The following is a 27,988-nucleotide window of genomic DNA, read 5'->3' as shown; positions in this document are numbered from 1 at the left end:
TACTCACAGCAGGCACAACGCATAGGCTCCTGGCACAGACTCACTGTCTCTCACTAGGTAGCTGCCATCCCTCCCTGCCCGTGCCAGCAGATCCTCAGCATGCACACGGCTGATGTCACGATGATACCATGCCGCCGTAGCCATGGCAATCAATGACGGGAGATATGTTCATAAAAGTAATCCACATGAGGTGATGAACTTGACGTAACACAAATGTAGCCTTTAAGATTTACTGTCTGACTTGCTTAGATGGCATAACGCTGTCATTCAAGTTGTCAGCGCCAGAGTGTGTTGAGTGGTCGACCTCAGGGTTTACAACTTTCCCATGATCCTTTTCTTGCTAGTCAAAGTGTCAAGCCATCACTTTGTATATAGCAACTACCACTTCCTGGTCCTGGTTGGTTCCTTCTGGGTCACACATCCTGTTGAGTGGAGGAATAAAGAAGAAACATCCGGCTGATTGTGAGGTTAGTCCACTCCAACAATAGACTGCTCCTTGACAGAAGCTCCAGTCCAGTTTTCCGATAATATCCGTGAGTAGAGAGATCCTGTTTCAGTTTTTGCTTGCAAGTAGCTGCGCCCAGGTGGGTGTGTTGCTCCAACAAACACAGACCATCACAGCAGCGCGAGGGCGAGAGGTAGAGGAAAAATAGTGAGAGGTGCTGCTGCACAGTCTGAATGAGGCAGCCACCCCTGAGGCAATGACGGAGCCTGTAGCTTAACCACAAACACGAGTCCTCCTCTTGTCCCAAAACAAAAACCCCACACGCAAACAACGGGAAAAGAAGAACCAAGAATGGCAAAACAAACAAATCAAGCCGCACACACGGGGCCCACACACTCACACACGAACGCACAGCAGAGACAGAAACATACCAGATGGAACTCAGTCAGCACTAAAACCAGACAGGCATGCAACAAAAACCAGACTAATTCAAATGATTTCCCAGCTCTGTTGCCATATAAGGGAAAAGGAACAACCTCCAAAAAGTTCAGTTGATGACTGCAGTTGTCTTTGCTTCTTCCAGGCCCAGATTCCATTTAGAGTGTGTCTCTGAAGTTGGATGGGGGCTGCTCCGGGGGTCTCACTTTCATGCTGTATGTTTGTGTGCTGGCTCGTGTGTCTTGTCAGTAGAGTCCCGTTCGCACTGGTGTGGTCTCCAGCGGTTCTTCAGAGTGCTGTCAGAGCAGAGGGAGGGAGCAGAGAGGACAACCCTGTTAGAGCGCAAGGCAGACAGAGGAAGTGACTCGACATTCCAGATGGCGGACATAGCCAGGAGAATTCTTGCGAGGGGCTCAACTTCACCACCAGTGTGTGAAACAGCAGACTGCTTCCTTTCTTCTTCCTCTGTCCTCTCTTTATATCTCCCTCACTCAGCCCCTTTACTCAAATTCAAAATAGAAAACAGAGCATACTGCAGGTGAGCTGCCTGGCTAATCCCTCATTGTTTTCATCATCTTTATCTTCAGACGTTCCATCCTTTAGCGTGCATATTTACTTCCTTTTAACCTTCTTTCTCCCGTCCCAACCCTTTTCTTTTCGTCACCCTAACCCTAAACTGCTCTTCCTCTCTTGCTCACTCCTTCCCTCTCAGCAAAAAAACAGCCTCCATAGCCATATGGTTATGATCATCCTTCACTTTCTTATTTTTGCCCTCCTAGTACATCGCCCATGATTCAGCCCTCCTACTTCCCTCCTTCTCCATTAGCTGGAGCGTATAACTCTGTGGGAAGCTGTTTGATCCCATATTTACTGTTCTGCCTCTCGCTACTCAGCAGAAATGTGCCGGCCACCAACCGCAGGCCCCATAAAACAAATAGACATAAGTCCATCCCAATCTGATGACATATCAAGTTAACTCTTTACCCATAATCAGTTATTCTTAATATTGCTATGAGCTCTCAACAGCTTATACTTTAAAGACATATCATATGACAGGATGTCCAGCAGCGCTTTCAATTATTTAAATTAGCACCAAACACAAAGTACAGCTGAGGCTAGGAATATCATTTGTTTTGCTGGTATTTGGTCATAAATCCTACTTGGAATACCAAGATCATTAGGATTCATCCTTTGAGGACAATGGGTATCTGTCAAGGGGAAACCTCCATTCATTAAACCTGAAATATTTCGAATGACCAGCAGGGGGCGGCTCTGCTGGTTCCAACAATAAGTCTAAATTCATAGAAGTCTATGAGAGAATAACCCCTACTTTTGCCTTGATTTATCCACAACAGCAAGGATGATTTTGTATATAGTTTCTAAGTCTGTGTTTGTGTCATCATCACATGTCACGCAAGTTAAGTTAAAAAAACTTGGCGTGGTCTGAAGAAGGGGGGCTGAGAGGCCATTGACCCTCCCACCTTACGCCCATGGCTAATATGCCATCAAATAAACGTTAAAAGTGCGTAATTTAGATCAAAATCAAGGAGTAAACATTTTACCAATGAGTTTATGGTCTCAACTGTTAGTTTCAAATCTTCTTCAATACATATATTTGTTAATTTAAAGTGGACCTATCATGCTATATTTGAACAATATATTGTAGGGCCATACCTATATAAGGTATATAAATATAGTTTTTTTTTCAAAATACCAAAAAGATCCTGCATTTTAGCCATGCCTCATTTCACTCTATTTGCTCTTTCCAGCGCTGTTTTTGCAGGGGGCTGATTCTGTGAGCTGCAGCTGACCACGCCCCCCTGCAGAAGAGGGGAGCGTGCTCTGAGATCAGCTGCTAGGCTGCAGCGGGGAGAAGAGGGGGACAAAAAGAGATCTCCGTCCACCGTGTTTTATTCTTATAGAAGTAAGAAGAGAAGTAATGGGGCAGAAACCCTCCTTTTTACGCAGCGGTCCAGACATAGACATCAAACGGCGACACATATTCAGTTGCCAGTTACTTTGGCATTAGGGCAGGGATATCTAGATACTTTCCAAGGTTTGACATAATGAATTGTGCTACTTTTAAAGCAAGCAACGATGTTTTCAAATCTGTAATCAAAAAGCTCCTCAAAAACGCTGTCGAAGCAGTTCCTGCCGTTGCTACGTTAGTTCAAACAGTAACAACGGACTATTTTTCTTAGCGGATGGATGTCAATTTAAATCAATACAACTATTTTTTAAATCAATAAAATCATTTTCTAACTACAGCGCCACTTACAGGCCTGGCATATGTACTACAGCGTCTCCAGCGCTTTCGAGCAGCAATGGCCGGTCGTGGCCCAACCTCTCATTCCCCTGATAGGTGGAGAATTGGCCAATAGCCGTAGCGCGACTTTACTGACGTCAGTAAAGTGTTCAAATCTGGATCAGTCTGTATCAGATCCGTTGCAGCCCCTTTTTTAGAGATTTGGGTATGGAGGAAAATAGAGAGGGTTGTGTTTTCTGACACTTGGTAAGTTCCCTGGAACACCAGGGACACATATTCATGTATAAAATACATACAAAGTGCATTTTGCACGATAGGTCACCTTTAATAAATGTAGTAATATAAATCAGTCAATAGGTGTTAAGTATGCTTTAGGTTTAGGGTGTGTTTACCTTGTGATTGACCATGTGTTACCACAGTGCCGTGGTACCCCAACTGGAGTAAGTTGCTATCAGAGCTAGCTTAGCTTTAGAAGAAGAATTGGTACCACTTTACAATAAGACTACCCTTATAAAGGATGCATAAAGGGTTTATAATGAGGTTATTAATCCCAAATTGGGATCAATAAAGTATATCTATCTATCTATTTAGCTGCTAACGGTACTTTGCCGTCTCGGGCCTCACTCCTCTCCAGCTCCAGTGGCGTAACTATCGACGGTGCAGCCGGTGCATTGCACCGGGGCCCACAGCCGTCCAGGGGCCCATGCAAAAAAATAAAATAATAATTATATAATTTTTTTTTATATATATTTTTGGAGCCCCAATGATATTTGTTGGGGCCCCAATGGCATTGACTGGTTCACGCAGTCTTCAAAGTAACCTAGCAACCTAAATTAATGTGTAATTTGTCTGTCCAATGACCTTGCTCCCTTTCATGTCATGTGATACCTTGCGTGACGAGCGAACCGTTAAATCAACATCAAAAGTTATATGTACTACATAGCTATAGCAGCAGCAAGATCGGCAGAATTATAACAAATTGAATAGCTAGCATTTATAATGTACAGCAAACCAAAACACAAGAGCGGCGCTCAAAAGAGAAAGGACAAGAGAGAACAAGGAGATGTAAAGGCTAAACTGACAAACTTAGACAGTTTTTTTTGTCATACATCGTCCTCGAAATCGAACGTTAACGTTGGTAATGTTGACGTGCAGCGGCAGCCGGAGGCTAACGATAGCTCACCTGCCTCACCATCGTCTAGCTCCACAAGTGAAGCTGTGTCCGTGGCTATGCGACCTTCTTCTCCAGCCATGAGCCAGGAGGAGAGGATGGATTTGGCTGTGCCCGGCGGTGGTCCTACAGTTCCCGCAAGGGCCCCTTCCCCAACCGATAGGGGACTCTATGGCGCTATTGAGAGCTCCGACGCCAAGATCAAAGGCTATATTATAGCAACTGGCCCATGTAGGCCTACCGGCCCATTCCCCAGAGACACACATCAAGGAAACAGGTGTTTCTCTGAGATCTATTACACCACCACTACCAGAGCAGGTATCAAACTGCCACGGACATGGCTGTGTTACTCCCCCACCCTGGACTGTGCCTATTGTGAGCCGTGCTGGCTGTTCGCAGACCGAGGTGCACCGTTCTACAGTGATGCGTGGGTCAAAGGAGTTCGTGACTGGCAACATTTGTCTGCGAGGATTGACTCACATGCACAATCTCAGGTCCATGTCAGAGCGTGTGTCATATATGAACAGTGGAAGAAAAATGGGAGAATCGATGCAAACATGGAGAGGAATGCAAGGAATGCTGCTAATTACTGGAGACAGGTACTTGAGCGTATTGTCAACGTTACAATCACTCTGGCCACTTAAAACTTGGCTTTTAGAGGACATAGGGAGATTCTTGGACAGCCCAACAGTGGAAACTTTCTCAGTATGATAGAACTTTTAGCATGTTACGATCCGGTTCTGAAAGAACTTGTTGAGCGACCACAAGGTTCTGTGAAATACTTGAGTCCAGCTGTTCAAAATTAGATAATCTACATAATCGCAAAGCGGGTGCAGTGCGACATTCAAGTAGAAATAAATAATGCTCCGTTTTTTTCTGTGATCATGGACACCACCCAAGATATATCTCACCATACCTGTCACTGTTGCGACCGCAGAACGCTCATTCTCAAAGCTCAAATTGATTAAGACGTATTTAAGAAGCAGCATGGGACACGAACGACTCAGTGGATTGGCAACACTCTCAATAGAGAACAGCAGGGCGCGGAAGTTAGACCTGAGCAGCGTTGTTGACGACTTTGCTGAGCGCAAGGCCCGCAAGATTAACTTCTAATGGTGAGGAGTAGCTTTTCTCTTGTTATGGAGAGGGATCGGAGATTTAAATCTGTAGCAATGTAATTGTGACCTCTCTTATGTTGGAAAATGCGCATGGTGCGCACCTAACCTGTGTCTGTGATAACATTTGGCCGCTGTGCCATGATGAAGAACGATTCATTCTGTGATTGTGTGACTAGTTCGCTGTGCCGTTGTTTTTTGAAGCATATCTTTTTTGAATATAAAATAATTGCCAGTGTTATCAGTTGCAAGTAGGGGTGTAACGGTTCACAGAAGTCACGGTTCGGTTCGTACCTCGGTTTGGGGGTCACGGTTCGGTACGGGTTCGGTACAACAAGAAAAAGCAAAAAAAAGGTCCCCAATGCATAATTCCAGGTTTGTTGTTATTTATTTTTGAACAGTAGTGCAAGTTTCAGTTTAAAAATAAGGAACTCTGACATTTTGAATAATTACTTGTATTAAATAGTTAAAAACAAACCACAAACAGTACCACACACTCAGATGGCCATATTATCTATAATGGCTGATGTCAAACAAAAAGGTTCAATAAGCTGTAAAACTAAAAAGAATGTCTTGAAAATATTACATCATAAATAATAAGAAAGTGTTTCAAGAGCGCAAAGTCGTTGAAAAACATATGCCAAAAGCTTCCGTTATTTATTTTGGTCTCTCGGCTCTCATGTCTATTGGCTTATTAAAAACAGCGGGGATCAGCTGTTGAACAGCTGTTGTCTTTTGCCGAGCTCCGGTGATTGGCAAATCTGGGTGATGCCTTCTGATATGATTTAGCATGTTTAGCGTGTGTTACCATTAGCATACTGCACTGCTATCGAACAACGCCGACACACCGTCCTCGTCCGATCCACCACTCCCACACTTCATCGTTATTGTAGTCCACAGGGAACCCGAAATGTTCCCACACAGCTGATTTAAAAGAAGCAGGTGGGTTCTAGCTCCTGTGGCTGCTTCTCAGGTCGACTATTTTAATTTCCTCGCTCCTCGGTCCTCGGTCTCACCGGAAGTTGATTTGCCTGCGCCATCTTGAGTACCGTCCCATGGCTCTTATTTCTGCCGGAGGACCGAGGACCGAGGATCGAGGAGCGAGGAGCGATCATGGAGGAGCGATAACCGAGGAACCACCAGACCATCCTCCGATTAAATCCTCAGATACTCACCCCGCCCCCTTACTGTGTATCGCTCACTGATTGGACGAGGCAGTGCATGCACTGATCTCATGCTTCTTGACCAACCCGGGCTGCTTCTCAGGTCGACTATTTTCATTTCCTCGCTCCTCGGTCCTCGGTCTCACCGGAAGTTGATTTGCCTGCGCCATCTTGAGTACCGTCCCATGGCTCTTATTTCTGCCGGAGGACCGAGGATCGAGGAGCGAGGAGCGATCATGGAGGAGCGATAACCGAGGAACCACCAGACCATCCTCCGATGAAATCCTCAGATACTCACCCCCGCCCCCCTTACTGTGTATCGCTCACTGATTGGACGAAGCAGTGCATGCACTGATCTGATGCTTCTTGACATGAGAGCAATACCCCAGCGGAGTGAAGAAAATACATGAACCTCACGGGACTCACTCCTCAGTTTATACTGTGTTTTGTTTCAATTCATGTATCATTTAGTTACAAATATGTGATATATCTGAACAACAAAGTGGTCAAACATTTTTTTATTCATTTATTGGAAACATTTTCATGATCGCTTTTTTCATTTATACATTTTAAGAATGGCGTTTATCTTTTTTGAGAATTACTTCTTATTTTATTTCATGTATTTGGATCTACAACAGATGATACTAATGTTTATGTCAGTAAATGTGCACTAACAGAGGCGGGGGTGTTTGTGGAAATAACGGGTACAGAGCTGGCTGCTGCCAGACGAACAGCTGTGCAGCGTCATCACAAACGGACGTCGCTTCACGTGACGCTCCGGAGGAAAGGACGTCCCATTGCTCTTAAAACTCATTTCCCTGCTTCTCGTGGTTTCCTTGCGTCCCTCCATGCTTCCCTGGTGGGAGGGACTAAACGCAGGGAAACGACGCAAGTGAGGGAAGCAAGGATTTCATTTAATCGACCTGAGAAGCAGCCCAAGTATCACGGTGAGACGTGAACATGTGACGCTTTACCATTGCTGGGAGACGTGAAGATGTCACGGTTTCGTCTTTTCAAAACGTGAAAAGCGTGACAGCTACACGGTATTGTTAACCCATGTTAACCAGTGGAGAAATAACCGGAAATACCAAGCAAATGCTACCCCGACGTAATGATTTATTTTTTAATAGTCACACTCGATTACAACGATTTTCTTGTTGCCCCAGCTGGTCGACACCTCTTTTAGCAGAAACAAAGGCTACATTAATGTATTAAATCGATGTTAATCCATGCGTGTGGATGTGGAATTAACGGACGTGACGTTGTGCGATTGAGTTGCCAAGCAACAGCTTCGGTTCATGTTAATTTACAAACTATTCAACTACAACCGTAGTTATATTTAAAAACATGTTAGAAGGCCTCACGAAATACTTTAATGCACATTAAAATGTAAATGTGAAGGAATGTGTGTATAACAAAATACATCGGTCATTAAACGAAACCGGAAACAGACGTAGGCAAGATCCTCAGCTCGATGATTGGATGGTTATCCGTAATGCATGCTGGGATTTGTTGTTTATGTGATGTGAAATCTGAAAACGTTTTTTAAAAATACAATAATACTTTATTCCTAGTGTGCTTGCTTTACTCTTTGAAAGTCATCACATAACGGCATTGTAATACACGGTTCGGCTGCATTAAATATTACATATCTGCCGTAGTTCTCTATTTATAGAGCCCTGCTATGAAGACTTCTGGACAAACAGGAGAACTGCCGCCAAAACTGAATAGTGACGTTGATCATAAATATATAAGCAATTATACAACATCTTACATTTATTTTCACACAATGCGTCTCCTTGCAGTATCAACACTAATTCGGCTGACTTTTATATTTGATCCAATTGGTAGATAGGCTGTATTTAAACCATAACCGTGCAGAGCTGATAGAAAGGGACACCTGGTGGTCAAAGCACGTTATTGTATTTTATTATTAGATATTAATAGGATCTCTATAAAGTATATTCATTACCCGTTATTCTCTACTAATAGTTCATTAAAGACTGTATATAATGACTAGTTTGAACATCCCTTTCAAGATTTCAAGATTTTATAAGCTAAGGTTTATTGACATATCATATTATACACAATTACTGTGTAGTTATGCAATGAATGAAAAACTTGGGTCGCAGGTTCCTCAACACAACACAAGACATCTATCAATATGTGTTTATACTCCACCATTAAACTGTCATTCTGCACATTTCTTATACTATCTACATACATCTTATAAGAGTATAATACATATGTATAATATCAGTTTAATAATAAACAAATAAGTGCTTAAACATAGTTAACATTGCAGGAAAGCAATATATTAGACGTTAAGTACTTTGTCAGGCTTAATATTTATCTGTAGATACAAATGTCACTGTGTGTGCTGTGTGCTCTGCATGTGTGACCATTAAAGAATCAGAATCAGAATACCTTTATTAGTTCCACAGAGGGGAAATGTGCAGCGTTACAGCAGGAAAGAGCCACAGACAGCTTAGTGTTGCATATCTTACATGCGTTAAAAAAGTACTAAGTTAGAATAAAATAAACAATATGCTAAACAAGTACTAAGTTAGAATATATTAAACAATATGCAAAAAAAAAGATAAAAAGTTACATAATTTTCAAAAATACAGATCAAAAACAAAACGGCATATATATTGATTTAGTGGCCAGGTATAAATTACACAGTTATTAATGGCATATATATATTGCACATATTGCACAAAGTTGGTTTGTATTTAGCAGCAAGGGGTGTTATAGTCTGTGTTGTGGTGTGTGTAGGAGGGTCTACAAGGGGCAGTGCTGGTTGTAAAGTCTGACCGCTGCAGGAAGGAAGGACCTGCGGTTTCAAGAGGGTTTCATCCCTCCATATTCTTCTTAAAGCTTTTTTCTTATTCAAAATAAGACCTTAACCTAAAGTACTCTTTAATGTTTAAATTAAGCCTTATTAGTTTGTCTGTTTTGCACATCCTCCTATTAATATCTAATAATAAAATAATACAATTCAATAACGTGCTTTGACCACCAGGTGTCCCTTTCTATCAGCTCTGCACGGTTATGGTTTAAATACAGCCTATCTACCAATTGGATCAAATATAAAAGTCAGCCGAATTAGTGTTGATACTGCAAGGAGACGTATTGTGTGAAAATAAATGTAAGATGTTGTTTAATTGCTTATATATTTATGATCCACGTCACGTTTTCAGTGCCTCATGTTTGTCTAGAAGTCTTCTCATCAGGGCTCTATAAATACAGAATTACGGCAGATATGTAATATTTAATGCAGCCGAACCGTGTATTACAATGCCGGTATGTGATGACTTTCAAAGAGAAAAGCAAGCACACTCGGAATAAAGTATTATTTTATTTTTAAAAAACGTTTTCAGATTTCACATCACATAAACACCAAATCCCAGCATGCATTGCGGATAACCATCCAATCATCGAGCTGAGGATCTTGCCTACGTCTGTTTCCGGTTTCGTTTAATGACCGATGTATTTTGTTATACACACATTCCTTCACATTTACATTTTAATGTGCATTAAAGTATTTCGTGAGGCCTTCTAACATGTTTTTAAATATAACTACGGTTGTAGTTGAATAGTTTGTAAATTAACATGAACCGAAGCTGTTGCTTGGCAACTCAATCGCACAACGTCACGTCCGTTAATTCCACATCCACACGCATGAATTAACATCGATTTAATACATTAATGTAGCCTTTGTTTATGCTAAAAGAGATGTCGACCAGCTGGGGCAACAAGAAAATCGCTGTAATCGAGTGTGACTATTACAAAATAAATCATTACGTAGGGGTAGCATTTGCTTGGTATTTCCGGTTATTTCTCCACTGGTTAACATGGGTTAACAATACCGTGTAGCTGTCACGCTTTTCACGTTTTGAAAAGACGAAACCGTGACATCTTCACGTCTCCCAGCAATGGTAAAGCGTCACATGTTCACGTCTCACCGTGATACCGGGTTGTTCTTGACATGAGAGCAGAGTGAAGAAAATACATGAACCTCACGGGAGTCACTCCTCAGTTTATACCGTGTTTTGTTTCAATTCATGTATCATTTAGTTACAAATATGTGATATATCTGAACAACAAAGTGGTCAAAAATCATTTAATTCATTTTTTGGAAACATTTTCATGATCGCTTTTTTCGTTTTACATTTTCATTTATTGTCATTTCCATTCAGTCGAGTCATTAAGTGCTATTGAAATGTTAATTTACTACATATCCAAACAAACAAACAAAGTGTGCAATCCAATTAATGTTAATCTAACTGGGTTTTGATAGATAACATATCTATTTTTCTTCTCTCAATTATTTTATTTCTATTGTGCACTCTAATCAATATTAATCAAACTATTGTTCGTTTATACATTTTAAGAATGGCGTTTATCTTTTTTGAGAATTAGTTCTTATTTTATTTTATTTATTTGGGTCTACAACAGATGATACAAATGTTTGTGTCAGTAAATGTGTACTAACAGAGGCGGGGGGGGTGTGTGGAAATAACGGGGACAGAGCTGCTGTCAGACGATCAGCTGTGCAGCGTCATCACAAACGGACGTCGCTTCACGTGACGCTCCGGAGGAAAGGACGTCCCATTGCTCTTAAAACTCATTTCCCTGCTTCTCGTGGTTTCCTTGCGTCCCTCCATGCTTCCCTGGTAGGAGGGACTAAACGCAGGGAAACGACGCAGGTGAGTGAAGCAAGGATTTCATTTAATCGACCTGAGAAGCAGCCTGTGTGTTATCTGAAATCGCCATACTAACTTTTCTTCTTGTATTTTGTTCGTTTTGTTTCTTCTTGTTCTTCATTTGTTGTTTAAGGGCGGCTGGCAAACAGCTTTTAGGCGCAATACCGCCCCCTGGATTATAAATAATGTAGTGGATACTGCCCTGAAGGACAGACTTGTTTCCCACTCGTAAAAAAAAAGGTGTATTCGTCGTGTGACTGCGCGTGCCGAACCGTGACGTCCGAACCGTGACGGTACGGGACGAATACGGATACCGTTACACCCCTAGTTGCAAGTGTGTATTTGTTGTAATAATGACGACTTGATTTGAAGCCTGTGAGTGAGAGTGAGAGAAAGAGAGATAGAGCGCGTTGTTGCGACCTGGCTCAAAAGGCCACAACAAAAAGGAGACACAACATGTCAACGGGTAGGTAAAGGTGTTTATTTGCACAACACTGTTCAAGTCAACTCATGGTTTATACTCATCAGAGCCGGGTGCCTGCAGGAAAAAGCAGAGAGAGAGAGAAGACAGGAGCAGAAAGGCTTTAAAATAGCTACCAGACCCAGGTGCCCTGAGTTACTGCAATCAGTGCGATCAATGCAGCCAAGACAGGACAGCCACACCCTCTCCACTGATGAACCCACAGGGGCATCACAGCCCCCCCCTTAAGACGGAGGCCCCAAAGGGATCCCCGAAACAACACCAAATATCCAGAGCCAGAGAGACTTCCTATTTGCCAACCAGCAGACTAGGCGACGCCCAACTGAAGAACGACTGTACTGCAATCTGATTGTCCAACATGTACTGGACCTCAGCCTCCAGCACCCTACGCTTATCTGCAGGACAACGATAAAATTGCTGCTTAATTGGAGGACTGTCCCCCACGTCGATATCATGCTCCACGAGAGTTGTGTGCGATGGCGTATCGCCGAACAGTACCACAAAATTCCCGATTAAAGCCGCCAATTCATCTCTCTGTGCTGCCGGTAAGTGACTCAACAAGCGATCCAATTGGCATAACGACTCCGAATTCCTCAGCCTACCAGACATAACAGGTTCATCTGGTGCCTTAACATCACACTCCTCAGCCAACCCTCGATCTGAAAGCACAGAATCAACCATCATTATGGGGCCCACACCCAACTTTTTAGCCATGAAGCTATCCCCAACGGTATCACGAACATAGTACGGTTTCAGGAGGTTGACGTGACACAGTTGAGACAACTTCCTCCGATTTGGAGTAGCAATCAAGTAATTTTGATCTGTCACTTTACTCTCAACAGTGTACGGGCCGACAAACTTGGCTTTGAATGGTGAGACCTGCAGTGGCATTAAAGCCAACACCTGATCCCCTGGGCTGAATTCACGATACTCTGCTTTACGGTCATAGAGTCTCTTCATATTAGCCTGAGCACCAGCTAAATTTGTCCTTGCCATTTCCACCGCTATATACAGGCGATGACGAAAGCCCCTACATAGTCCACTACATTTTTAGGTGGCTCACCCTCAACCAAACCATCCTGGAGAACAGATAACACCCCACGCACCTTATACCCAAAGACCAAATCATTAGGGCTGAACCCTGTACTTTCCTGAACGACTTCCCTGGACGCCAACATGAGCCATGGAAGTCCCTCCTCCCAGTCGTTCCCCATTTCCATACAATAAGCACGCAGCATGGACTTCAATGTTTGATGAAACCGCTCTAGCGCCCCCTGGCTTTAGGCATGGTAAGCCGACGCACGGTTATGTCTGACCCCCAGCTGCTGTAGGATCTGTTTGAACATATGGGAAGTAAAGTTGGTACCCTGGTCGCTTTGAATCACACGTGGGATCCCAAATGTGGAGATGAACTGGGTTAAAGCCCTAACTACTGGCTTCACTGAAATGGAGCGCAAGGGAAACGCTGCAGGATACCTTGTAGTCTGGCACATTATAGTAAGCATGTACGCACAACCGGACTTAGATGGAGGCAACGGCCCCACACAATCTATGATCAAATGCTCAAAAGGTTGACCAAGGGCTGGAATGGGACTGAGGGGTGCAGGCTTCACCACCTGACTTGGTTTACCAGTGAACTGACATATGTGGCATGCTTTAATATAACTTGCAACATCGCGCTTTAACCGAGGCCAGAAAAAATAGCGTAGGACACGGTCATAGGTTTTTTTTATCCCCAAATGTCCACCACTATCATGCGCAGTTTGCAATATCACATCACGAAAGCTACTCGGCACCACCACCTGAAACATTGCCTCCCCCACAGCATCACCAACACAGGGCACCCACTTACGCACCAGCAAGTCCCCCTGAACAAAGTAACCAAAATCCCCCATTTCTGTCTCTGACGAAAAAGGCAACACTGACTCAACAATGAATGAGTATCTAGCCGCTGTATCACGCAACACCTTAATCGGCACATATCTGTCACTACCGACTACTGATACAACGGCTTCAGTGATGAACGGCTCAAAACCAGAACCCGCATCCGGGTCGGCACAAACCGGCTTCTTATCAGGCACCATGCCCGAGCCTACACCCAACGGTTTTTTATCCAACACGGCAGAACAACACATGGCTGGAGCATGTGGTGACAAACGAGGCTTCCCCTTAGTTTCCAGCAACGGACACTGCTCCTTCCAATGACCCCCTCCTCTGCAATAATGACATAGGTCCACTTTGGCCCCCTCGGGTCGCCCTGTACCTACAAATCTACGGGAGGAGCCTGGTGAAAACTTTGCACCACCGCGGGCATAGCCATTGTCTTCTCCACATTTCCAATCACCCCTAGAATACTTCTCAGTAAAACTGCCCTTATGTGTCAACACAAAATCTTCCGCTAATTCAGCAGCTCTAAACGCGGTGAAAGGTTTCTGTTCATTCACATAAGTGGCCACACGCTGAGGGAGAATGTCTTTAAATTGTTCCAAGACAATGAGCTCACAACGACCGTCAAAACTTGCAACCTTTGCTGCCGCGCATCACCGCTGAAAATGAGAAGTTAAATCACGGATAAACTCCACATGTGTCTGCTTATCTCCCTTGACCCAACTTCTGAACCTTTGTCGATACGCTTCAGGAACCAGTTCGTAAGACTTCAACACCGCTGATTTTACTCTATCATAGTCCAAAGCATTTTCGCCACAAACAGCTGAATAGGCTTCCTGTGCTCGCCCAGTGAGTACACACTGAAGTAACAGCACTCTGTCCTAATCTGACCAGTTTCTTGCCTCTGCTATGCGTTCAAATAGAGTGAAAAAAAATTCCGGGTCACGCTCATTGAACTTTGGCACTAATCGCAAGTAAGAAATGATATCGCCACTGCCTGATGCCGACCTATCACCACCATCCTCCCCTGGAGAAAACTTGCCCTCTCCCATCAGCCGTAATCTAGCATGTTCCACCTCACATTTCATCTTTTCCACCTCCAGCACCTTCTCCACCTCTAAACGCTTCTCTACCTCCTGCTGCTGACCCCTCATCTCCAACTGCAACTTCTCCTGCTCCAACCTCAACTCCAACTGCAACCTCTCCTGATCAAACTGCATGGCCAAAAGCTCCTTTTGCTGCTCGAACGTCAAACCAGCTGTCTGAACCACTACCGGCACGAACCCTGCCGCACCAGACTCATTCTTCTGCAACACCCCCTGCTCAAACAAAGATGACACAATGACAGTTTTAATGTCATGTTTTCGCTTGCTCCCCACAACAGCAATGTCATAGTGCTCTGCTATTTCGACCAACTGCGCCTTCTGGCAACCATCTAAGAAAGACACTGAGGGCGCATCCACAAACGCTGACAAAGAAGTCATAATAGCCAATCAGAAAGCAAAGTATTAAACTGCCAACACGCATGGGCATAAGATTAACCCAACAGAGAATTTCCCCCTAACTGCCTAAACAAAATCTTCCTAATCTCACCTAGTCTTCATGTGGCTTGCGGTGGGTAATTACGCACTGGAACCCGGCGGAGTTATGGAGCGACCTGCACGCAGGTAACACCAAGAACTCACGCGGACGTGCCCCAGAGACAGCTGTCCGAAAACAGCTGACACTAACCACGTCACAACACTATGAAAACACAAAAAAAAAACAGACGCAACCCAAGGGGAAACGCCACTTAAGCCTAGCGGGGAAAATCTCTTCTACAAAAGCGTAACAAACAGCAACATCTTACCTTCTGATTGGCACACAAAACCTGACGACATGTCAAACACCACAGCTTCCTGAAACCCAAAAGACATGATGTGTCCCCCAAATAGCAGCGACAAGCCAGCACACAGCTGGACCACAACAATGAATCAGCTGCTCAATGACACCATGTGCTCTGAGCACTACACAAACTTTTTAAACAAATAACCCGTTGGACGAACCCCCATTTGTTGCGACCTGGCTCAAAAGGCCACAACAAAAAGGAGACACAACATGTCAACGGGTAGGTAAAGGTGTTTATTTGCACAACACTGTTCAAGTCAACTCATTATTTATACTCATCAGAGCCGGGTGCCTGCAGGAAAAAGCAGAGAGAGAGAAGACAGGAGCAGAAAGGCTTTAAAATAGCTGCAGAGCACCAGACCCAGGTGCCCTGAGTTATTGCAATCAGTGCGATCAATGCAGCCAAGACAGGACAGCCACACCCTCTCCACTGATGAACCCACAGGGGCATCACAGCGTGCTCCAGGAATAATGCCGAATAGGCCTAATCAGAATCATTTCAAGTCCAGATTCAATGTTGTTTGCATAAGTAGGCTATATTTTTAGTTTCGTTTATCTATTAAGTTAATTTCAAGACAACTTTGGGAATTTTGTTTGTTTGATATGAGTTTTAAATAGATTTTGAAAATGGAGAGAGAGAGAGAGAAAAAAAAAAGAAGCAAGCAGCGCTGAGTTGGGGGGGGGGGCCCCAACACATTTTTTGCACCGGGGCCAATCACAACCTTGTTACGCCACTGTCCAGCTCCACCCTTTTTTTCTTAATATGGTCAATTCTGGTTCCAAAAAACTAAGGTGTAAAAGGCCAAAATGCACATTTTGAAGCCACAATCCGATGGCTGAGCCCGAAGGGGCTAAAATTAAATGATCAATCATTTGGTTTGAGCAATTTAAAAAAATGCATTGTCTAAGAACCAAAGTGGTTAGTGGGGGCAAGTGCCATTCCCCTTCTTTACAGAAAGATGACTTCTCTCTCATCTCAAACCAGTTCTACCAAAGGCCAAATGTAGGCAAGCAGTGGATTAGACACTGAGACAGACACAGCCGGGATAGCAACATGTACTCCATATCTCATAGCCGGCTGCTCACGTTCATCTTTCATGCCAGCTGTGAGATCAGATTTAGAATTGAATTACATTGTTTTATTTAACTTGATTCAGACCCCCTATCTACAGAGATACTTGAAGAGCAAAGATAAATACGATTACTTTATATTATATAATCAAGGGCCGGGTTCCTGCCTGGCCTTGATTATACAACATGCAGGCAGAAACAGTGGACAATAACAGTTAAGTAAGGCATTTTCAATGGAAACATGCAGTGCAACCAGAGCATAAAATAAAATAAACTAGATGTCTTTAAAAAAACATTCTCAAACAGGAAGTGTTGATTTTAATTTTGGAAATATTACAAACAAAAAAAGTAAAAGTCCACCAAATGCCTTGCAACGAATTAGCTATAGAATGATGTTTAGAAAAGTGCAACACAATACTACTTTAAGTAACATTACGATAGTGATGATCAAGGGCTCTTTGTGAGCACATAACACGTAACTTTCTAATCGATGGCCGCAACCCTTTAAAGTTACAGCATCAGGCACGTTGAGTTGCAGCTGCTAAAAATACAGTTGGCTTCTGGCTTAATAGACAGAAAGCTAACAGGTAAGCTCTCTATAGTGAGATCATGCTGAGAGTAGGTAAAAGTGTGTAAATCATTAAAATAATTTATGTTCACTGTAGTACTTTAAATCAACAAAGCTTTGTTTAATTTTACAGTGCCAGCACTTTCTTGTCTCAGTATCTAGAGAGTCTGTCCCTCTAAGTAACAAACAGCATTAATGAATCAAATTAGCCACACACTTAAGACTGTGATGGTAAGAAGTGGTAATACCATGATGCTGTAACACACTGTGACGAGTCAGCAAGCACTCTCAAGGACAATGTTGACTGTCTACATAATGAGCTGGCTAAAAACAGCACCAGATTATAAGGGGCTTATGTAGCTATATGTAACCTCACAAAGATAAAACTGGAAGAAGGAAACCCCAGGTGAGAGAGAAAATAAGATTAGGATCGTTTGTTTTAGTGCCTTCATCCTAGAAGGCAGACTCTTACAAATAATAATACAGACCTGTGTATAGCTCGACCATTAGTACTTGACTTGGTGATTAGAGTAAGTTAAATGTCTGACTTAATTCAAATCCAAAAAATACTGTGTACAAGGAAGGGCAATGCATTCATATCCTAACAGATCCCGTCTTTCAGTCATATGCTTCCATTTGATCCCTTCAACTCTTAACTCATAATAATCTCGGTACTCTCTCAACAAATATGTTGTAACGGTACATTCCATTATCTTCCAGAGCAATATTTACATGGATTAATCTGCACCACTACGGCTGTTTAATGGCCTTATTTAAGGTTTTACTTAATTGTAAATGCTCTTAACTACTTTAATTGAATCTGTTTTTTTAATGTATTTTATTTGTATACTTCACTGTATTTTTAACTATGATTTATCATATAGTGTTGTTTCTTTGTAACCTGTTTTGTTTGTTTACATTACTTTACAGCTCAACATCATTTTAATTAAGGATATGCTCTCAATGTTCTTTCAGGGTAAAATAAATAAAAAACTTCACAGTACATAAATGTCTAATAATGACACCTATAACCTGCCTTTGACCCAAGAGGCCTGTGAATACATGTTATTAATACACCAAAAGTGTTTATTAAGCATGCTGGATGGAGTGTCAGTTTTTAAATGTTCTAATTAAATGCCCATGAGATGTAAAGCTTTGAGTCAGTGCTGTTTGGCTGCTTCCACCCAGATGTGTTTTGTTTGCCCAGCGAAGCGCACAGAGTCTGTATCAAAATGACTGCGGAAGACACAGAAGAAAAGCTTATAGAAGTGTTCAGGTTACCTATTTTATATAACAAAGGAAGAACAGGGTATAGAGCAGCTTAAAAAGCTATTGCCTGTGAATTTAAGCAGAACCTGCATATGTAATATATGGGACATAATAAATTCATCATTATCATTATAAACTCATACACAGATGAGAGATATTATTTACACACATGTTACAGCATTTTTTTTATATTGAAAGATATGAGGTGGGAGATGGAGTTTTGGGCCTTTAAAAGGAAAATACTGAGCTCTTTTAGTTTTCTATTTTGAAGTTACATTAAAGGTCCCCTATTATACTGTTTTTCATAAATATATTATAGGTCTCAGATATATATAAAACACGTCTCTGAAGTGTTTGGCTCAAAATACCAAACAGATCATTGTAGCATCCCATAAACCCCTCTGTTTCAGCCCTGTTTAAAAGTGCTGATTCTCTGTCTGTTACTTTATATGAAAATAAGGTGCCACTCCCCACGCCCCTCGTATACCTCATTCAAACCAACGGTGTTTCAGGGCCGGTTCGGAGCTGGAGCTTGAAAAGCACCGCGTTTTTCCTGTTCAAACCAAAGCGGAGCAGCCTCTTAGCTCCGGAATCCGGTTCGTTTCAAGCACCAAAAAATTGTCCGGCTAGAGCAAAAGCACCGCATACGTCACGCTTACGTCGAGGCGGGGGCAGGGGCGGGATCAACTCCTGAACAACAACAAAAAGCCAGCGTTTTATCCAGTTTGTACACAACGATGGAGAAACTTAACAAGCAGCAGTGGTCCACTGAAGAGACCAGCTACCTACTGGGAATCTGGTCTTCCGAAGAGGTACAGAGGAAGCTGGAGCACAATTGGTTGTTGTTGTCGGTGTGAGCTGTGAGGGGTTTCCGCGCGGTTTGGCTTTATGAAGCAGGCACGGAAACGGTTACGTCATGACGCTAACGATGACGCAATGACGCAGCACCAGTCGGACTCTGGTGAAAAGAGCCGGAGCTAAACCGAAGAACCGGTTCTGAACCTGAAAAGCTCTAGCACGGAGCTTGAACCGGAGTTGCGTTGGTGTGAATGAGGTACGAGAGATATTTGGTTACAAAAAACACAATGGTGCTCTAGGAGGAGATTCAGGTGATAAGGTGGGCTGATGTTACCATGGTTGGTTATTGGCCAAAAAATCGTTATGACATCATAAAGTGGCCAAAATCTGATCAGCTCATTTTTATATAAATGGATCAGGACAAAAATTGAGTGAATCTTTTTTCCTGAAACTTTCAGAATCTCTTTACACAGAGGGGACACATGTTGATGTATAAAAGACACTAAATAGTGGATTTTGCATAATAGGTGACCTTTAATGTCCCTATTTTACATGAAGGAGCTCACATTTCAGCCCCTTCCAAAAGCAATCGTTTGCTTGAATTTCATACAGTGACATCTGGTATATTACAGCCATCTAAATCATGCTTTCCAAGCTGTGTGGATTTTATGGCACTGATGTGAATATTAAAGTCACACATATAAGAGTGACGCTGCTGGTTATATATGGAGCACTAGAATAGAAAGCTTAGGAGAGCAGCTTTAATGCATTGAAGAGCATTACTTTGTATTTGTGAAATCCTGGCTGATGATCCGGCGTTGCAGTCTTGTCTGGGTTGCTTTAAAGAGACCTTAACCCTTGTCCCCTTATGACAGGTCAATTGAGTCCAATGGGAACATCCACCAATCTAATTCATTAAACTTGACCCGCCAATGTGTGACAATCGCTCCACAAAACCGGACAGGCAATGAATTACATCTAGCTGTGGAGGTGAGAAGATCCTCGACCAATCCCTCAGATTTACCTCTAAAGCCGGGTGCCAAGATGGAGTACTGTACTAAAGGTCACTGCCAGTGGCGTCGCCTGGCCTGGGCATTCGGGGCTTTAGCTCTGTGGTCAAGCTGCTGTAGTTTTATTTACAACAAACTTACTCAGGGTGTTAATGGAAGAGTTTGAAATCAGACAGAGGTGGAAGAAGTACTCAGATCTTGTGTAGGAATACTCTGTTACAGTAAAAGTCCTGCATTCAAAATGTTACTCAAGTAAAATTAGAAAAGTATTATCAAAATATAGTTCAAGTACCAAAAGTAAAAGTTCTGCAGATTGGTCCATTTCAGAATAATATATATGATATGTTTTATAATGATTGAGCATTAAAGTGTTATCAAAGCTGGTAAAGGTGCAGCTAGTTTGAATGGCTTTGTATACTGCAGGGTAGCTTGTGAATTTACTCCAGGTGGAACTAAAATCTGATTTAACACTTGATTATATTTCACATCATTCATCCAGATCTGTAAAGTAACTAAAGGTATTAAATACATGTAGTGGAGTAAAAGTACACAATTTACCTCTGAACTGTAGTGGAGTAGAAGTACAAAGTATAGTAAAGTACAAATATCTCAAAATTGTACTTAAGTATACAGTACTTGAATAAGTGTACTTAGTAACTTCCCACATCTGAAATCAGATATGACTTCAAGTCATGTGATAATTTCTTAGTATTTGATCCTTCAAATTGGCCTCAGGAAATGCAAGGACTTCACAGTTTTGGCAACACGTTTTGGAGAAAGCAAATCGGAGGCTTAAAAAGAGACAGGGAGGTGCATCTTCATCATCTAGCATGCAAGAAGTGTAAATAGAGAAATAGAGTGAAGGAGACAGGAGGACCACGCTTCGTGTGGGGTGAGTACCAAACGCTGTCTCCTGGTACTTTAAAAGGGGAGTGATTTGTAAAATATCCATAAAGAAAAAGTAAACCTGTTTACAGTTCTGTTTCATATGGGTGTTGAGAGAGATGTATCAATAGATCTCTTAATTTTGCTCTCAAAGTGCACCAGATTGATGCTTTTAACTTCAATATTTAAAACAAAATCTTCCCAGAGGAGCATGCCCCCGGACCCCCCTAGAGGATGTTAGGTCCACTCCCACTTGCACAAAATAGTACTTCGCCCCTGCTTACACCTAAGCAGGGGCTTAGTGTTGCAGTAGAAAATTCCACTGTAGCCCGGTACCTTAATGGGAAATGTTTGAGCACCCTCTATGAAACGTCAAGCTACCCCACAGCACCCCCAAAAGAAAATATCTGGCGCCGCCACTGTGGGCTAAACCCCGAATGTTTCCAGGTCCAGGAAACGCCCCTGGTCAGTCACTGCCAATGTAAGCGAGTCCTTTGAAAAACCCGATAAAGGAAAGAACACCATGCTAAACCTGTGACTCCTTAAATAGCAACCACAAATAAATAGAAGTAGCATTGAAGGACATTATGGTTTTGTAATTGGAGTGACACTAGATGTAAAGCCTTGCTTGCTAAGTAGTAAGTCGGAGATGCCTTGGATTTCTGTGAACCTGCCTTGATCACAGATTGCACAGAGCTAAGTCGAGGTGCCATCTGTCCCTGCTACCATAACAACCAAAATCCAACTAATACCACTCGACTCGGGATAAGCTATAAGAAAGGAAATCCTTGAACATTCACGCATGGTTGATTGACGAGACAATCCTTTGACCCTAGTGATGCTCAAATAGCATCTCAAAACTTAAAGCAAATAACTTAAATAAGTATTTTACCAGTGAACCACTTGAATCAAGTCCTCAGAGACATGGACCTCGAGAAATCCCCTCCAGTTATTCTATTAATATCAGTGGAAAACTTGGCATGTGCCCCACCATTATTTATAAATTAGGCTTTAATAAGAAGATTGTGCAAAATGTAAAGTATAATATTGTTCACATCCTGCAGAACACACTCATGTAGAAAATCTGAGATAGATCCAAACTTCAGCAAAGTGTCCAACATATTGTCACTCCAAGACATTTGTTTACACTCATGTCTGTCCCGCCCACACAACTGCATGTGTGTCTGAGCTTTTTCTCTTGAAGTAACAACACAACATTATTTTTACACACACTGTGCACCAAAACAGTAATGTTCTAATCAACTAATCTGACTTTCTGCCATCTTTTTCAGGCTGGATAAGCTGAGGGGAGGACTTCAAGGTTGGGAGGTCACAGTATAAAACCAAACTGCAGGTAGGGGCTGGCACTCATACACTTTACTCGGTGTTCGCTGACAGTGCAGGATTAAAGAAGGCAGCAGAGAAGACTCATTGACAGAACTGAACGGTAAGAGAGCTTTTTCTCTTGCTGACCAACAGCATATTAAAATACACATTGTAATGATGATAATAAACTCGCAGAGGAGCATCAGCATTTATTGAATTGTTTAAATGTTGGTAATTCATAGAAAAACACAAGCTTTAAACAATTAATCAAACTGACAGGAACAGCATGCTTGATAATGCCAAGTTTGAGGAATATTATGTCTTTAAAAGTATTTGGTAAAGTCAGAAAGGCACTCTTTCTACCACAGAAGAAATCTAGATGTATACGGCACAACAGTCATAGGTAATTGATAAACGTAATCAGTATTCTTTATTATTAAATGAACTGGGATTAAAACGTTAAAAAGTGGAGGACATATTCTTTCATCATGTTTTTAAAAAAGCTAGTAACATACTAAATATATTGATTAATACAAATCAAACAATGCTTCCACAAGTGTCTTCATGTTTTTGATCACTCAAAAGTATTTTCATCTTTTTTTATTTGCAGACCGGATCTATCAACATGACAAAGTAAGTATATGAGTTTTGCCAGATTCGATTATGAATTTACCGGCTATCCTCACATAGTAACTGTTTCACATTAGAGTTTAAAATGTCCCCTTGTGTTTTAATAAATGAATACATTTTGAAACTTGATTTATTCAATGAAAACCAGAGAGGCTCAGGATGCAGGGTCAAAGTAGAAAAGAATACTTGGCAGAGGCATGTAAAAAGAAGCTCTGTAACTCTTATAACACTTCAGTCTTACAGGTTATGGGTAAATCCTGATTAAAGTGGATTGTGTCGATGTGATCCTTGAAAAGAGGTTTACGATACAAAAGTAAAGTTAAACAAGATTACTTGAGACACCTTGGAAGGAGGCCAACCCCACAAAGGATTACCTGCTTGTTTGTGGCTGTTTGCATGGAGCAAAGAGACTGCGCTCGCATGGTTAGGAAATAAATTGATCAAACAAATATTTGGGATATCAATTTTGAGTATTTCACATGTTTACAAGCAGTATTCAACACTAGATAGAGGAACATAGGATTAGTTTTCAGGAAAACGCCATTTCCATGAGTGTAGTCTAGGCCAAGTATAGAATGTATTAACACAAATCCAAACTGTGATTCACAATGGGATTTTTTTCCTTTTGCATGTGTTACAAATAACAATGCATTGACTTATTAAAACACATTTCGTTTTATGTCCAGATTAGACTCGTGCCAGCAGGTGACTTTCTATCCTGAGCACTAATCTCTGAGCTGTGGGGAGGGAGGGGGGTGGGTGCTATCCTAATGGGGGATGGCACTAAGAAGTCACAACACTATTGCCTGAAAATAACTAAATTATTGTAAAGCAATAAGCAACAAAAAATGGCATTACAAGGGGGACATTTGGACTTGATCCTGAAGGTGTCCTGGTTGTTTCTAAATGTATTAAATTAGCTGTAAATTAATGGTGTAAAATGTAAAGACTGATTCAATGTATTTTCCATTCTTTCTCTATTTAGGGTATACAAGAAGACCAGCGGCAACGGAGATGTAAGTGGCCTCTATAATATAATCATTACAGGGAACCTCTTGGGCTTAGGGAGGAGTGCATTTTGTATGGACTTATATTCCAAATCCAGAAATAACTTCCAAACTCTTGTAACCTTGGCAGAGGAGTAAGTGTTTTCCTCTTTTCTCGGTTTCCCTCAGATTGCCCTGTACTTGGGGAAAAGAGACTTTACGGACCATGTGTGCTCAGTGGATATAGTTGGTGCGGGGCTCAATTTCTGTTTGAACTTCCTGAAATGTGCACACGTACACTCTATGGTTTAATCTAATGCTTTTGTTTTTTGCTCTCATTTGCAGATGGTGTTATTAAAGTGGACCCTGCTAATCTTAATGGCAAAAAAGGTATTTGGACCACTTTCTTTCATTTGCTGTTAATGATAAAGGTTAACCAGCATGTATGCAATCCAAAGACTACACTAAATATGTCCCTTTTCATTACAGTATTTGTCTACCTTGCTTGTGCCTTCCGCTATGGAAGTGAGGATTTGGATGTTATTGGGCTGTCCTTCAGGAGAGACATCTGGATCCAGCGTGTTCAGCTGTATCCTGCCACAGGTGGAAGCCCAACCCTGACACCAATGCAGGAATGCCTCATGAAGAAAGTTGGGGAACAAGGATATCCCTTCTCCTTCCAGGTAAAGAATCACAACACAATCAGTCACTATTTTTAGAGCATAACAACTCATTTCAGTCAAATATTAGAGTGATCGCCAACAGATCATTACTTTGCTTTTACTTTCCAGTAATCACATTTAAAACGTTATTTGTTGATGTGCTTTGTTTTATTTGTTGTAGATGCCAACAGATCTCCCCTGCTCAGTCTCCCTACAGCCTGGGCCAAATGATACAGGCAAGGTACTACTAACTCCCATTTGTATTATCCCTTTCATTCAGTTTTATAAAGTACTTTGAATGTTGGACCAATAAATCATATGTGGGTTGTGTTGTTTTGTAGGCCTGTGGTGTGGACTTTGAGGTTAAAGCATATATTGCAGACAAAGCCGACTCTGCAGATGAACCAGCCAAGAAGTATGTATGCTCAGAGTCAAACCGTCAGCCCAATCATCTAATGCATTAAGCTTACACTGCAGCAGAATAAAGGACATATAGAAAGGCTAACCCTGACTGTCTTTGTGTGTCTTTTTTTTCTGTTCTTAGAGACACTTGTCGTCTGATGATTCGCAAAATTCAATTTGCACCAATTAGCAACAAGCCCGGACCCAAGGCTGACGTATCCAAACAGTTTATGATGAGTGACAAACCTATGAACCTGGAGGCCTCCCTTGAAAAAGAGGTACATCAAAGTCTACATACTATATTTCTGTTGTACTAAACTGTTGCTAAAATAATTAGACATAAATTATTATTTTTGCAGATTTATTACCACGGAGAAACAATCACTGTCAGTGTGAAAATCAACAACCAAACTAATAAGGTTGTGAAGAAAATCCAAATCTCAGGTGAGCAGTGAGTAAAGGTTTAAAGCTTCATTGAATTGAAATCCGTAATTCTGTGTTTGTATGTAGATTGTAATTGAATAAAGATAGAAAAGATTATAAGGGTTAAAGTATGCATGTGTGTATTTATTGTATGTTCAAGAGATATTTTCATAGATCATTCTAATGAAGCTATTTTTTTCTTTTAGTTGAGCAGCTAACAAATGTGGTGCTCTACTCATCTGACACTTACACCAAGGCAGTGTCCACTGAGGAGTTTGGGTAAGGCTTTCACTGTATCTAGAGACTTTCTGCCTAATTATTCTTAAAACATATGCTATATAAGGTATATTTTCACATTCCAATTCCCTTATATTGAAGTAATAAAGCTACTAAAAAGATGAGTCATTGTTACATTTCCCTATGTGTTGAAAAAAGGTTAATTAACACAAATAATGTCAATTTGTAATTTGTAATCTATGTATTTCACTGCTATACACAGGGAGACAGTTGAATCCAATGGTACATTGGAGAAGTCCTTCCAAATAACCCCCCTGCTGGCCAACAACGTTGAGAAGAGAGGTCTTTCAGTTGACGGACGGCTAAAAGACGGCGACACCAACTTAGCATCCACAACCCTGTAAGCCTAGTTCTCTCGTCAAAGGGCTTACAGTGAGCCCAGGAGAGGGTTTCATCCTCTTATTGTGTCTTAGACCAAACCCTCAAGCTCTGAAAGGTAAAACTATTTCTGCCTTCTCGCAGGAGTCAAGGAGAAAAGGAAATGCAGGGAATCCTCGTCTCCTACAAAGTCAAAGTCAACCTAATGGCGGCTGGCGGAGGGTAAGTTTTAACTGCATAGAAAATATTAGCGGAGAATACTTTTACATTTAGTGTCAAATTGTGCAGACTAAAATGTTCTTCTTCTCATTTCTCACAAAAGCCTGCTTGGTGGACTTACAGGAAGGTAAATATTGACCACCCATCACCTTTGGTCAAGTGTTATTAGTTTGAATAATACATAATTAACTATTCTGTATATTTTTTTATAATAAAACCTTTCTTTTTTTCAGCGATGTCACAGTGGAGCTTCCTCTGACTCTGATGTCCCCCAAACCCGCAGGTGAGTGCAGTGATTTTTCCCTTTATTGCAATTTTATTGAGACACTTCAAACATTAAAACAAATATAGAAAATGTGAATTTATTAACATGTTTCATTTAATTCCCTTCCCTTTCATCCTTAAACTGCTTATCATTGGTGTTTCCTGAGCAGAAGTGTAAGTATAAAACAGTCTTTAAGAAAAACATGCATTCGCCTGTGTTTTTTAGTTTGTGACATATTGCTTACACTTTTCTGCTGTGTGTTTGTTTGTTTTCCTAACCACAGCACTTTGGATTAAAAACCTATTTGGTTCAGGTGAGGTAACCACTGATATAGTATGTTTACGTCAATGTATGTTAACTTCTTCAATGGCTGCAATGCATGTATTTTCTAATAATAAATACCGTGTTCCATCTTTCATGTGAAAGATGAGCAATTGCAAAGTTAAGGTTATGAGGACTTCGGAAAGAAACTAAATGTGATGGCCCTTGATTGAGTTTGACCTTTTAACTTTACATTTGTATTAAAAATGACATTAATAAACATTAATATTACCATTTTATTGTAGTGTCGGACTCACAGAATCGGTTGTTATGTTTCATGCCAACAGGGCCGACATCTCAATCGAAGCCATGGAGGGTTGAGATGACCATCGAAGGAAAATCACCTCTCTGACAAAAACTCAGAACACAAAGGAAAAAGCACAAAGTGTCATTAAGCCACTAAATGTTCTTATTTCACATGTTCATATACAAGAGTTACTGAAAAATAGTCTAAACTCTATGGGACATTTACATGAATTCCATTAAAGCAATAATTAGATACAATAATATTTTCTTGTGTAAGGAAATGAACATTAGAGTAGACTCTTCTTTCTGTGTGTTAAGATTGACAACCCTTCAATTAATGTTTATTGCGTTGTGTGTGAAATTACCAAAATACTCCTACTTGTGTCGTTCTTTTTGGATAAGAACAGGTGATAAATACATTGTTTCCCCAATTATTGGATTATGTTTGTTTATAAACCCCAAAAATACTCCTACTTGTGTCATTCTTTATTGGTCAAGAAAAGGAAATAAAAACATTGTTTCACCAGTTATTGGATTATGTTTTTTTTGCTACAAACGTTTATGTTAATAACTATAATTTGCTTTTGAAACTATAAACCTTCCTATATAAACCAATAACTTGATGAAATGCCAAAATGTGTATGATTAATCTATTTAGTTTCTATATTGAGATAATTTATATATTTTTACTTTTATGTTAAACACTTATATTTCATTTGTGACTCAAATG

At 41.3% G+C, this 27,988-nt stretch overlaps 2 protein-coding genes across 3 annotated transcripts in view; one reads left to right on the top strand and one right to left on the bottom strand.

Moving 5' to 3' along the window:
* inppl1b (inositol polyphosphate phosphatase-like 1b) overlaps positions 1 to 27,562 on the bottom strand; it is a 51,157-nt gene extending 23,595 nt beyond the window's left edge. Inside the window, 3 exon segments of the mRNA XM_034202898.1 lie at positions 8 to 1,179; positions 24,606 to 24,781; positions 27,245 to 27,562. Of these exon segments, the coding sequence (XP_034058789.1) occupies positions 8 to 144 (137 nt within the window). The 5' untranslated portion in view covers positions 145 to 1,179; positions 24,606 to 24,781; positions 27,245 to 27,562.
* On the top strand, positions 364 to 27,788 carry arr3b (arrestin 3b, retinal (X-arrestin)). Of its 2 annotated transcripts, XM_034202900.1 has the most exons (19): positions 365 to 467; positions 22,456 to 22,610; positions 23,100 to 23,122; positions 24,105 to 24,135; positions 24,295 to 24,355; positions 24,451 to 24,495; positions 24,595 to 24,788; positions 24,949 to 25,008; positions 25,109 to 25,182; positions 25,312 to 25,447; positions 25,529 to 25,613; positions 25,799 to 25,871; positions 26,092 to 26,229; positions 26,352 to 26,429; positions 26,530 to 26,553; positions 26,660 to 26,709; positions 26,861 to 26,864; positions 26,975 to 27,004; positions 27,300 to 27,788. In XM_034202900.1, the coding sequence occupies exons 3-18, from the start codon at positions 23,115 to 23,117 to the stop codon at positions 26,985 to 26,987; spliced, it is 1,074 nt and encodes a 357-aa protein (XP_034058791.1). In that variant the 5' UTR covers positions 365 to 467; positions 22,456 to 22,610; positions 23,100 to 23,114; the 3' UTR covers positions 26,988 to 27,004; positions 27,300 to 27,788. The 2 variants fall into 2 exon arrangements, with proteins under 2 accessions (XP_034058790.1, XP_034058791.1); XM_034202899.1 differs by lacking the exon at positions 26,975 to 27,004 and having other exon boundaries at positions 364 to 467.
* The last annotated feature ends 200 nt before the right edge of the window (positions 27,789 to 27,988 follow it).

The sequence above is a fragment of the Gymnodraco acuticeps genome, unplaced genomic scaffold (genome assembly GCF_902827175.1).
Source record: "Gymnodraco acuticeps unplaced genomic scaffold, fGymAcu1.1, whole genome shotgun sequence".
Taxonomy (NCBI): domain Eukaryota; kingdom Metazoa; phylum Chordata; class Actinopteri; order Perciformes; family Bathydraconidae; genus Gymnodraco; species Gymnodraco acuticeps.
Note: the sequence above shows the minus strand (reverse complement) of the source record. Positions and strands in the feature narration are given on the sequence as shown.

Excerpts from the sequence above, each read along its gene's own strand:
- arr3b (XM_034202899.1), top strand. Across the intron at positions 24,356-24,450 it reads GTGCTCAGTGGATATAGTTG|ATGGTGTTATTAAAGTGGAC; the intron begins GTGCGGGGCTCA and ends TCTCATTTGCAG. Across the intron at positions 25,448-25,528 it reads AGGCCTCCCTTGAAAAAGAG|ATTTATTACCACGGAGAAAC; the intron begins GTACATCAAAGT and ends TTATTTTTGCAG.